At 36.9% G+C, this 14,110-nt stretch overlaps 1 protein-coding gene across 2 annotated transcripts in view; it reads right to left on the bottom strand.

Moving 5' to 3' along the window:
• Positions 1–14,110, bottom strand: part of ZCCHC4 (zinc finger CCHC-type containing 4) — a 56,788-nt gene that overhangs the window by 17,958 nt on the left and 24,720 nt on the right. For both annotated transcript variants that reach the window (XM_054485019.1, XM_054485020.1), the window contains 3 exons: positions 6,522–6,594; positions 2,488–2,638; positions 458–558 (listed from right to left, as the gene is read on the bottom strand). In XM_054485019.1, the coding sequence (XP_054340994.1) occupies positions 458–558; positions 2,488–2,638; positions 6,522–6,594 (325 nt within the window). The remainder of the gene's footprint in view (positions 1–457; positions 559–2,487; positions 2,639–6,521; positions 6,595–14,110) is intronic.

Raw genomic sequence — 14,110 nt, 5'->3', positions numbered from 1 at the left:
AAGAGTGACGCAGTAAAGTGTGCATGGCATTTCACCAACCAGAAAGGTGATTTACTTTTCTATACCCCCTGAAAAGAGGAAACCAACATTCATAATGATGAACCGGGGGTGGAGGGGCTGCAAAATCTCCTAGCGATGATGAAAGACTAAATCAGCCACTCTAAAACCTAGCACACTTAGAATCACCCAAGGAGCTTGGTGAGATATTTTTTCTTGGGGCTTTGTCCTCTAATTCTGATTTAGTGGGTTTATTTTGGTACTCAATCTGTATTTTCAACATGCACTCTAGGGATTACTGATATTTAGGAACCACTGGACTGAGCTATATATGGTATAATATTAGTGTTTAATACAGCTCATTGTATTTTAATTTACTAAAATCAATGAATAGCCTTATATCTATTTAAGTAGAATCTCCATTCCCCAACCATGCCAGAAAACAGAATATGTACTCTACCTGGTAATCCAGCATCTGGAAGCTTGGAAAAAACTGACAAATTCGGGATTCAAAAAAATAGGGGAAAATCCAGAAAATGGGTAGTTCTTTGTGACTGTCATCTAATGGATCACAAAAAGGAAAAAAAATAGTAAATTAAAGAAACAATAGAAGGCTACAGTAGAAAAACTTCCACTAGCATGAGAAACTGCAATGATTCAACACATTTAAATCTCATACAAAAACAGAAAATGTTTACCAGAGTGCCATTTCAAGCCTGTCTATTCCCAAAGGTCAGTGGGCATATTCCTTTATATCGAAATATAGCTACTAAGAGTATGTAAAAGTAACCCTTGTATGTATATTACTATTGTCTAGGTAAGGCAAAGATGTTACCTAAAGAGTTGAAAACAGAAAAGGAATGCCACTTTTGAGGCACAAAGGTAGTCACGATGTAGTGGAAGGACCTCTGGACTAGAAGGCAGTAGGCCTTGGGTGTGAATCCCAGCTCTGCCACAACTGATTATCTTAGTTTTCAGGGATGAATCAACCTTGTCTGCATCATGGAAGATTCTTAAAACAGTTTTACCAAAATTAGTGTTTGTGAGAGACAGGGAACACAGCTATTACTTACAAAGCACCTAGTATAGGCTAGTACTCATTATAGCACTATTACAGCTAAAACTCCAACAAGCTGAAAAGCCTTAATCAGAGGCAAGCCTAATCATAGTGCTTACACTAAGCTATAATAAGTACTTACTATGTATTGTCTCCTTACAATAATCCCTAGAATTAGATGTTATCCCATTTTACAGATAGGGAAACTGAAGCCATAAGCTGTCAAGTCCAATGCAGCTAGTAAGTGGCAGAACAGGAATTCAAGCCCACAAAGCTCTTTATTGCTTCCCCAATGACATTGACTTTATCCACTCTAATTAGTGAACTTAAAAACAGCAAATAAGTGAAATACTTAACAATATGAGTCACGTTTCATATTTCATTTGCATTGTCTCCCAAAGCACTATTAGTGGAGAAGCATGATCACAAAATTCCTGACACTCTTAACAAATTTATCAACTTGCGAGCTAGAAAATGTTTCTAAGAAATGAATGTACCAACTAATTAGATAATTATATAAAATACTTTGAGGTCCTAAGTCACGCCTGTAATCCAGCACTTTGAGAGGCTGAGGCAGGCAGTTCACCTGAGGCCATGAGTTCAAGACCAGCCTGGCCAACATGGCAAAACCCTGTCTCTACTAAAAATACAGGGGAAAAAAAATTAGGTGGGCATGGTGGCACATGTTTATAGTCCCAGCTACTCAGGAGGCTAAGGCAGAAGAATCGCTTGAACCTGGGAAGCAGAGGTTGCAGTGAGCCGAGATTGCACCACTGCACTCCAGACTGGGTGACAGAGTGAGACTCTGTCTCAAAAAAAAAAAAGGAGCAGTACGTGCTTGAAGACCATACATGGCTAAGTCTCTTAAACTGAATAATAACCCCCAGCCACTAGCCTACCTATAGGGCTGGGAATCTGTGTCAGTGATAACCACAATCAGCCTATGGGATGTCTAATCTCCAAACTCATATCCTGGCAAAGCGTAGAGCCCTGGACCTCTGGTTGAGTGCCCTCTTAGTGTTCTGGGCCAGGCTTTAGGAACAGGGAATGTATGATCCACAGGGCAGAGGTATGTGTCGGCTTTGTTCAAAAATCTATTCCTAGTACCTAAACAGTGCCTGGCACACAGTGGCCACTCAGTAAATATTTACTGAATGAATGACAGCAGTTCACCGCTGTTCTGCATAATGTCCCATTATTCCCATCAAAAACATAGTATTTTACCTATAAGCCATTAAAAAAATCCACGACTAGAATAATACAAAGTATATCATGATAATGAAGTTTGCTGCAACATCAAATAAGCCTGTTTTTAAAAAGAGAACTCAAGACATGTATATTCTATCAGTGCTCTGATTCACTGAGCTCAGCTAATATTTGACAGGAAGTAGATACATAGATATGTGTTTATTTTGCAGTAATAAATTATACACCTTGGCTTTGACCTTCTTTCCACATAGCAATTAACTTCTTGAATGTAATAGCCAGAGGTTCAACCAAGCCACCAAACGGAGGATCTGTCACCATAATGATTCCTTCGCCTTTATCTTCCTGTAAAAATGCTCTGCATACTTCAAGGGCAGTCTGGAACAAATAAAAATTCATTTCTAAATTAGGACTAGAGAGAGGCACTTCATCCTATTTGGAGGAGAATGCATTAGACTCAGTCTCCTTCTTAATAGTGGAAACTTTACCAAGTCATCTTGCCACCACAGCATCCCTCAGTGACATGCTGAAGCCTCTCTTTGCCCCCATAAGATTTTATCTTTGGGTTCCTTGATAAGCAGGTTTTAAAATTGCAAATTCAAACACCATCACTATCAGAAGACTACACATTTCAAATGGTTAAATTAAAAGGCTAAATTTAGTGTCCTAAAAGAAACTCATTACCCATGAAAACTATCTAAAATGTTAAATTCAATTTAACAAACCGAAGCCAGGATGGTGCTAAGCACTAGGGACACAAAGACGAAGAAGACATTGTTTTCCTATCTGGTTTGTCCAATGCCAAGAGTTCAGTTTAATAACAGCTACAAATTAGCAGTTAAACATGCATATGTTTTTGAGTATCAGGCAGACATATTTGAACATGCACTGTAAGTAAATAGAAAATGAAAGTTCACAAATGACAAAGCGCATCTGGTCCATGAAACCATGCTATTAACACATTTTCCCAAAGGTTAATTTAAGCTTTTTTAGTAATTGCAAAGTAAACATTAACAGGGACATTTAATGGTTTTTGCTATAAGTGAAGTTATTAAGAGATACCCTATAACAGTATCTCCAGTCAACTGACTTGCAAGTAGCTTTCAAGTACAGTCCCCTCAGTATCCCTGAGGGACTGGTTCCAGGACCCCCACATATACCAAAATCTGCAGGTGCTAGAGTCCCTGATATAAAATATTGTAGTATTGCACATAACCTATGCACATCCTCCTATATAGTTTAAATAATCTCTAGATTACTTATAATACCTAATACAATGTAAATGATATATAAATAGTTCTTAGACTCTATGGTTTAGGGAATAATGACAAGAAAAAAGTGTACATGCTCAGTACAGTCACCACCACCCTTTTTTTCCTAAATATTTTTGATCTCCAGTTGGTTGAATCCACAGATGCAGAACCCACAAGTGGGGAGAGGTGACTGTACTCATCTACAAAAATAAGTCAACACAGTATACAAAATGACATGAGATTTTAAAATTTAATGGCATTTTAAACTTTAATAAGCCTATATGTATTTTATAATAAAATATATTTTGTTCTACTGCTAAATCAATTTAGAAGACCCCACTGATAAGAGGAAAACCTTTTTCCCTAGGAGAGTCTTCATTAATTTCCTACTGGAATTCCTATAGCAGAGGATGACTTGTCAAGAAGGTTAATCATTTTTCAAGTGCTGTCTGGCACTTCCTTAACCTGCTTACAAGAACAAGGACTGAGAGCACAGATGATGATATTGAAATCTTCAAACTCCTTAGAGTTGAAAGTAAAAAAAAGAAATTATACAAGTAAATGATGTCTAACTCCTAACCTAACTTAAAAAATATTTTTAAAGGATTTTTTTTTCCAGGTAATAATCAATGGCATCATAGCCCAACACAAGCTGCTGATGGTCTTAATGTTGGTCTCCTATGGGAAATAGATACTTGCTTACAATGTTGACAGTAATTTGACTCTTTCCTTTATCTCAGTTATCATTTAAAAAGTGCCTGGCAATTTAATTAGCCATCCTCTCTACATACTTTAACTGACTTTGCCATTAAGGCAGATGACATTTTTTAAAGACTATATGATTTGCAATGAGAAATCCTATGTGGGGAACTCCAGCTTTTGAATCTAGTGGACTGTAAAGTGCTGAGGTGCACTAGCAGAGTCTTCTATTCTCCTAAGCACCCTGAACAGCCTCAAAGGCACGGAGCCGACACTTAAATACTTAGTGATTGATTAGTGGATGGTAAATCTCTATTGAAAAACTTGACTCTGGGAGTAGGTAGAAAAAGGGCAGATAGTAAAATCATTAAAACAATGGGTTTCTGTAGATCAATCTCTACAGCTGCAGTGCTATTTAGAGGCTGCTGCTGAAATATAGAGTAAGGAAAGCCTGAGCTGGATGACTCTTTTCTTCAGGGATGATAAAGTGGGGCTCAATCTTGGCAGCTTATTCCAACCATTATTGTAGAAGCTTATAAGGTAATGCTGTACACTTTCTATAAGCTACAAAGAGTTTCCAACAAAAAGGCTAATTACCTGTTACTCTTTAAAAATATAAAAAATTGCTAGCCAACCTTTAGGTATTTAGTTTTATCCTTATTTTGTCTTCATTGTTCAAAATAAAAAGCAAAACCATAGTATGGTATTAAGACAGACAAAAAACAAGAAAACCCTAACTCACTAGTGTAGCATCAAGTAGTGATTCAAACTCGATTACTTCCTCATTTACTACCACACAGCCCTGACCCCACCTGACATCAAGGTCCTGTGGTTTCAAGGGGGATACCCCCACATCAATATCCTCCAGCCCCACAAATTCAACCTTTCCAAACTTCACTTCCCTCTGTTTAGAAGAAAAAATACAAATCCAGGCCATTCTACCAAGTCAGCTTGGACTTCTCCCTCAGTGCAGTCTTCTCACTGCCTCTGTGAATGCCTGGACAACCCAGTTCTTTCCTCTCCTTTTCTCACTGCCACTGTCCCAGCTGAGAAGTCCCTCATCATCTACTGGCAAGTGACTTTCAACTCCCACTTTCCTTCACATTCACCTCAACAGTTCTCAATTCTTAGTGATTACCAACCACATAAACGCTTTGGGAAACAGCTGAAATACATCTAATTATAACGGCTGTTTATTTCAATACCTTGTTTTAATGGCTTCACAGCTGAAAAATATTAATATATATCCCAATGCTAAATTGATTCAAATGGAAGGAGTGCTATACTTACTAAATCAGGGGACTCATTTTTCAATCCCAACCAACAATTTAACATTTGTTTTCATTTCCTGAACGCTGACTTTTAAAGTCTTGCTTGGTTTTCATCCTCCTATCATTAGTTAATATCTCAAAGCACAATACATAGTAAGCATGGTTCACAATTTTTACAAAATTGATATACATGCATATATTTATGGGTATGCTTCAAGGTGTTTCGATAATTTCACAATATTTTTGGCCAGCGTCCTGGCAGATGTGATTACTTGGTTGGTTACAGATTTTATCTCATAATAGGCCTGATAAAGAGCTCAAACTAAATGTATCAGCTCTATTATGCTGTTTATTCTCATTGACATTATTAACCTCATATTGAAAGAAGCTTTTTTTAAGCTGCAGTCCTTTTTTTTTTTAAAGATCTTTTATTTTTTAGAGCAGTTTGAGGTTCACAGAAAAAGTGAGAGGAAGGAATAGAGATTTTCCATACACTCCCAGCCCTGACACATGCATTTAATTACAGTGTGGTGAGTCTACAAACGAAAACTTGACCCTTTGGGGAGTAGGGGTCGGGGGAGGCTGGAAGAAGTGATTTGGAACGAAGTTCTAAAACATGAGTGGAAGTTATCAAGGCAAAAGACAGCAGAAACCAGCAGGAACAGCATGGACCTTCCCTGTGGTGGAAAGGCGTCTGACCAGTTCCAGATGAAAGCCCTGTGCCCTGAGCACAGACAGCAAAGGGGAAACAGGGAGAGTGGAGGCTAGAGTGGAAATCGGGGTCAGATCACACACAGCCCCACGGGCCTTCTAAGAATGTGGGCCTTCATCCAAAAAGTAGTGAGAAGTCTTAACAAGGGAATAATAAAATCACTTCTAGGTGCTCAATAAACAGTGAAAGAACAAAAATAAATATCAGTAAATGGTAGAACAGCCACAATTTGACCTTGAGGGAATTTAGAAAAAGAACAAAGGAGGCACTCTGAAATCTGTTATTCCACAATAAGAGAACAATGAGATAATGGTCACAGCTCTTACCTTTCCATCAAAGAAATGATGGTTAAACATATTATAATGGCAAAAGCTATCTTCCATATAAAACTGTGAATACCTGTAAAATAATTACAGAGTTATTTGCCCAGTCACAGCTATAGAGTAGACAAATATAAACTAAATTTTAAAACAATAAAATCACACCTTTAAAAAATTTCATCATTCTTTAGTTTTTTGAAATAAAGAATAATTTTCAAAAATTTCAGGGAATCTGTAACGGTGAATAAATAACAAACTTCAGTGATTTTCCCATGTTTAACCAGTAGTAAAACTAAAGAATACTCATATATAAAACACACATGTTCCTATGTACCAGGAGGTTATACATAAACAATCAGGTTACTGATAGATGATTACGCAATTTAAGCTTGCAATGGGTTGGCAATTAAGATACATCCCTCATGGTTAATAATTTTAAGGAGAATACTAAATCAACATTTCTGCTCAACAGCTGTTCATTTATTTTCTTCTGTAGCTGATTTTTTTTTAAGTATTTAATACAGGCCGGGCACAGCGGCTCACACCTGTAATTCCAGCACTTTGGGAGGCTAAGGCAGGCAGACTGCTTGAGCTAATGAGTTTGAGACCAACCTGGGCAACATGGCAAAACCCCGCCTCTACAAAAAATACAAAAATTAGCCACGCGTGGTGATGCATGCCTATGGTCCCAGCTACTAGGAAGGCTGAGGTGTGAGGATTGCTTGAGCACAGGAGGCGGAGGCTGCAGTGAGCCAAGATCACGCCACTATACTCCAGCCTGGGCGCTACAGCCAGATCATGTCTCAAAAAAAAAAAAAAAAAAAAAAAAAAAAATTTGTATTAACAAATTTTTTTTTTTGTCTAATGCAGGCTAGCTTAATAAAATATGCTTTTCAATATAATAGAAAAAGTATATGCATTTCATATTTACTAAATCAGTGCCGGGAAAGAGGAATATTTATTCACTGATTGAATTATTTTGTTTTGCTAACACAGTATTTTAAAAAGCCATCGACAGTGAATGACAGTGCCACCTTTGGGTATTAACATTTTATAAATTCCTGCTAATTTACTAGGAAAAACTCATATCACATTATGACTTAAATCTGCATTTGATTACTTACAAGGCGGAACTTTTCTATATTTCTTAACTGTATTTGTACCGTCTGTCCATATGTTTTCCCCATTTATGATCTGGGTCTTAATGTCTGTGTTCCTGATTTCTCAGTTTTCCATATAATATAGAAACCTCTTTGTTATCTCAACAGGATTTTGAACTTCAACTATTTTATTACACATAATTTACATATGAATCACATCGTCCTTCTTGGGCATTTGTAACCTGGTAAAAAGACTGAAAAAAATCTGAGACACATCCTTACTTATTATGACTTCTTGAACCAAGTCATGATACTGTCAACTTCTTTGCTTGTATTTCTACTCAGTTATCCATTACTGTCTGTAACTGATTGATCATCCATGGTGAATATTTAATGTAAGGGACAGCACTGGTTTATCCTCTTCCCATTAACTGTGGTTAACAGCACAGGCTCTATAGTCAGATGGTCTGGTTTCAAACTGTGTGTCTCTCGCTTACTAGCTGGGTATCATTAGTAAGTTACTTAACTTTTCTGAGCCTCAGTTTCTTCATCCGTAAAATGGTAAAAGTAATAATTTCTACCACATAGGACTGGATAACAATAAGATGATGTATGTAAAGTACTTAATACAATGCCAGCTACATAGCATATACTAAAACGCTAAGTACTGTTACTGTTATTTTAATAATTAGCAGCTGTAAATATTTATGTCTTAATGCCTTTAATATTAGGGAATTATGTTTATGTTCACCAGAAATAATCTAAGCCTATTTCTTCTTGTTCTGTGGAGATGGACAAAGAGCTGCCAACCATTCTCGGTACAATATCCTTTAATGTCATTTAAGACACTTTTAGCACATTTCCTAAAATATAAATTTGCACTGAAGAAATAAAAGGTTTAGATAACTGGAAAATATTTAAACTATATACTGTAACCTAATGAACATTCCAAAAATTGACTGTAGGCAATGTCAAATGACCATTAAACAAATATGTCTTCTTATTTAACTAAATTTCACATAACTGCCTTTAAAAAAAGTGTATTAGTACTAGTACGGCCATGTGTAAACAAGATATCATTTAAGGGTTTTCTTCTCTCTTGCACTGCTTTATGAGTACGACCAAAGGAAAATACAATCCATTTTTAACTTAATCCCTATTGTTGTCATTCCTTCACAAAGATACAACAGTCATTTTTAAAAATTAGAAAAAGGAAATTTGATTTACATGAAATTCAGCACAGCACACCCGTCCAAAACATTCTGGGCAGCAGTGTGCAGAGGAATAGAGAAAGAAAAGCCAAGCTTTCAGTTCTAAGTTTCCATCAAATACATAATTTGAGAGCATAATTATTCATATTTTAAATTATGAAAAATCACTCAACATTGCCCTCTTAAAATGAAATTGGCCACAAAGAATTATTCTCTCCATTGAATAAGGCAAACAAAACCAATCAGAAATGCATGCACTTGAAAAATGCTCAAAAGGACGTTCATCTGGCCATTCATTCTCTTTAAATGAGAGTCAGTTACCAAGTGTGAAACATGCTCTACACACAGGAAATGTAATCAAGAGCTGAATAAAATTAGTTCATGAAATGAACCTAAGAAATTCATTTTTTGACATAACTTTATTTGGATAATAGTTTCCCAAATAGAGTTTCACATCTTTCATGCTAAAATTAGAGCATATAGAAATCCATCTTAGCAAATGTGAACTTCGTATCTCCTACCCCCTAAAAAATATATTTATAGCACATCTATAGAGAACACTGGAGTTTGAGGCAGTTCTCCAACCTTGGATAAAACTGTTGTAAGGCACCAAGAAACCAAAGTCAAAGTGCCAAAAAACTACTCACTGTCACTCTATACTACACAGAATTTTTTTTCTGATTTAACTGTGGTCTTTATGAGAAATCTGAACCAACCACATACTCCATCATGCTGTAAATACAGGTAACAGTCTCACAGCATTCCAGCAACTTATGTGTTTCAATAAACCAGCTCTCTCTTAAGAACTATTGTTGACCTTCTACAGAACTGACTCAATAACAGACTATGTTATCAAAAAAACTGAGCTGTGATATCCCCAATAGAACACCATCAGTTTTTGTTTGCAAGGCACACACAAAAGTTTATAAGCATGAAAAAAAGGTATCAATATATTCTGTACATTATAAAATAACTTTATCCACATCCCCTAACCCCTACTCTGACCAGGACATTACAACTACAGGTGCAAGACGAGGACAACTAAAAGGCATGGAATTAAAGGTGAAGTAGTTAAGGGGCCATACAAATCTTTCAAATTAAATCAGGCAAGATGAAGAGTTCTGGAGATCAGTTACAAACAACATGAATTTACTTAACACTACTAATACTAAGTTGTATATCTAAAGGTGGCTACTATGGTAAATGTTATGTTATATGTACAGTTGACCTTTGAACAACACAGAGGTTACGGGCGCAGCAGAAAATCCAAATATAACTTTTACCTTCTGTGTCAGTCTGTTTTGCATTGCTATAAAAGAATACCTGAGATTGGGTAATTTATAAAGAAAAGAGGTTTATTTGGATCACAGTTCTGCAGGCTGTACAAGCATACCACCAGCATCTGCTGGGCTTCTGGTGAGGCCTTAGGAAGTTTTTACTTACGGTGGAAGGGAAAGGGGAGCAGGCATGTCATACGGCAAGAGAAGGAGCAAGAAAGAGAGGAGCAGGTGCCAAGCTCTTTAAACAACCAGCTCTTGCATGAACTAATAGAATAAGAACTCACTTATTACCTTTATTATCACAAAGACAGCATCAAGCCATTCATGGGGAATCAACCCCATGATTCAAACACCTCCCACTAGGCCCACCTCCAACACTGGAAATCACACTTCAACATGAGATATCAACTCCAAACCATATCAACTCCCCAAAAACTTAACTACTAATAGCCTATGATGACTGGATGCCTTACAGATAACAGTCAACTAACACAAATTTTGTATATGTTTTATATACAGCATTTTTACTATGAAGTTAGCTAGAGAAAAGAAAATGTTATTAAGAAAGTCATTTGGGAGGTCGAGGTGGGAGGATTGCTTGAGGTCAGGAGTTCAAGACCAACCTGGCCAACCAGCAAGTCCCGTTTATATTTAAAAAAATCATAAGGAAGAGACAATATTATTTAATATTCATTAAGTGGAAGTGGGTCACCATAAAGGTCTTCATCTTCATAATGAGTAGGCTTAGGAGGAGGAAGAAGAGGAGCAGTGGCAGAGGCACAAGAAAATCCACTTGTAAGTGAACCCGAGCAGCCAAAACCATGTTATTCAAGGGTTAACTGTATTTTTGAAAAATTTTTTAAAGTAAATCAGAGTACTATTAACACCACAAAATAAAATTCAGAAAACCATTTAAATTATAATAGCACCAAAAATAATAAAACATCTAGAGATAAATTTAATAAAAGAAGCACAAAACTTATATACTGAAAATTACAAAATATCATTTAAAGAAACTGAAGATCTAAAGAAATGGAAGGACATCTCATGTTCATGGACCGGACAACTTAATATTAAGATGGCAATATTCCCCAAATTAATCTACAAATTCAATGCAATCCCTTTAAAAATCTCAGCTGGCTTTTTTTGTAGAAATTGACAAGCTGATCCTAACATTCATATGGAAATGCAAGACACCCAGAACAGCCAAAACAATCTTGAAAAAGAACAAAATAGGAAGACTCATACTTCCCATTTTCAAAATTTACCATACAGCAACAGTAATCATGACTGTGTGAGAGTGGCATAAAGATGGGCATAGATCAATGGAACAGAATTTAAAGTCCATAAATAAACCTATATATTTGTGGTCCTTTTGTTTTCATTATGGTACCAAGACAATTCAATGGGAAAAGAACAGTCTTTTCAATAAACGGTGCTAGAGCAACTAGTCATCCACATGCAAGCAGCTAGACCCCTACCTCATACAATAAATAAAAATTAGCAGGCCAGGCGCAGTGGCTCATGCCTATAATCCCAGCACTTTGGGAGGCCGAGGCGGGTGGATCACGAGGTCAGGAGATCGAGACCATCCTGGCTAACACGGTGAAAGCTCGTCTCTACTAAAAATACAAAAAATTAGCCAGGCATGGTGGCAGGTGCCTGTAGTCCCAGCTACTCGGGAGGCTGAGGCAGGAGAATGGTGTGAAGCTGGGAGGCGGAGGTTGCAGTGAGCCAAGATGTGCCACTGCACTCCAGCCTGGGTGACAGAGAGAGACTCCGTCTCAAAAAAAAAAAAAAAAAAAAAAAAAAAAAATCTCAAAATAGATTAAAGACCTAAGTGTAAAAGCAAAAATTATAAAACTCTTTGATGAAAACATGGGTATAGATACTCATTGGATTAGGCAAGACTTTCTTAGATATGACACCTAACACACAAGCAACTGAAGAAAAAAGAAAAACTGGACTTCATCACAAGTGAAAAGACAATCCACAAGATGAGAGGAAATATTAGCAAATCATATATCTGATAAGGGTCTAGTATCCAGAATATATTAAGAACTTTCACAATTCAACAAAACTACAAATAACCAATTAAAAACTGGGCAAAGGATTGATATTTCTCCAATAAGATAAACAAATGGCCTATAAGCACATGAAAAGATGCTTAACATTATTAGCCATCCGTGGAATCCAAAACAAAACCTCAAGGAGATACCACTTCAAAAAGACAGATGATAATAAACATTGGCAAGGACACGGAGAAATTAGAAACCTCATATATTCCTGGTGAGAATAAAATATGATGCAGCCACTTTGGAAAATAGTTTGGCTGTTCCCGAAGAAGGTAAACATAGTTACCACATGACCTAGCAATTCCACTTTAGGTATAAGGGCTGAACTGTTTCACCCCCAAAATCCTTATGTTGAAGCCCTAATCACTAGTACTTCAGAATGTGGCTATTTGGAGACAGAGCCTTTAAAGAGGTAATTAAGTTAAAATGAGGCCATTAGTGTAAGCCTTAATCCAATCTGACTGGTATCCTTATAAGAAGAGGAAATTTGGTCATAGTAAGAAACACCAGGGATACACACACAAAGAGAAGACCTTATGAGGAGACAGTGGCCATTTGCATGCCAAAGAGAGAGGCCTCAGGAGAAATCAAACCTGCTGAAACCTTGATCTTGGACTTCCAGCCTCCAGAACTGTGAGAGAATAAATTTCTGTTGTTTAAGCCACATAGTCTGTGGTATTTTGTTACGGCAGCCCTAATAAACTAATACCCAAGAGATCTGAAAACCTATGTTCACATGGAATTTGTACACAAATGTTCATAGCAGTATTATTCATAATAGCCAAAAAATGGAAGCAACTCAAGTGTCCATCAACAGACGAAAAGATAAACAAAATTTGGTATATCTGTATAGTAGGATATTATTCAGCCAAAAAGAGGAATGAAGTACTGATACATGCTACCACATGGGTGAACCTTGAAAACTTTATGCTAAGTGAAAGAAGTCTGACACAAAAGGCCACACAGTGTATTATTCCACTTATATAAAAAATATCTAGAACAGGAAAAGCATATCCATAAAGACAGAAAGTAGATTCATGGTTGTCAAAGGTTGGGGGCATGGTAAATGGGGAGGGGACTGCTCACAGGGAGAGTGCTTCTTCTGAAGGTGATGAAAATGTTGTGGAATTAGATAGTGGTGATGGCTACACAACCGTGTGAATATACTGAAAACTACTGTTTTAGGTATGTAAAATATATCTCAATTTTAAAAAAAGAAATAGGCTGGGCATGATGGCTCACACCCTGTAATCCCAGCACTTTGGGAGGCTGAGGCAGGCACACTGCATTAGCCCAGGAGTTTAAGACTATCTTGGGCAACAGGGTGAAACCCCCTCTCTACAAGAAATACAAAAATTAACTGGGTGTGGTGGCACACGCCTGTGGTCCCAGCTACTTGGGAGAGACTGAGGTAGGAGGATCACTTGAACCCAGGAGGTTGAGGCTGCAGTGAGCTGAGATCACACCATTGCATTCCAGCTTGGGTGACAGAGCAAGATGTTGTCTCAAAAAGAAATATACCTAAAATATCACCAGCAGGAAAAGTTTTCAAGGTTATATATCTACTTTTTAAAATGTTTGTATGCATAAAAAAGGTTTAAAAAGCCAAAACCCATAATGTTTTGGATGGCAGAATTAAAGATCATTTTTCCTTTTTTAAAAACAAAGTAAACCAAGGATTCTTGCAATTTTAACAAGTTCTTTGAGAAGACGCACTATGATATCACCTAGTCTCTGTTTGTTAAGTAAGTCCACTAAAACTAGCTTGAAAAAGCTTGTCTTTAATAACTTAGAATCATTATATAACTTTTAATGTAAATTCAAAACCATACTATTAGAAAGATCACATTGTACCATTTTCACTGAAGTAAAAGTGCCAAAGTTAGGAATATGAGTGCTGCTGGCAACTGTATACGTTGTCTTGAATAG

Source organism: Pongo pygmaeus, chromosome 3, assembly GCF_028885625.2.
Source record: "Pongo pygmaeus isolate AG05252 chromosome 3, NHGRI_mPonPyg2-v2.0_pri, whole genome shotgun sequence".
Lineage (NCBI taxonomy): Eukaryota > Metazoa > Chordata > Mammalia > Primates > Hominidae > Pongo > Pongo pygmaeus.
This window is presented reverse-complemented; position numbering and strand designations above follow the sequence as displayed.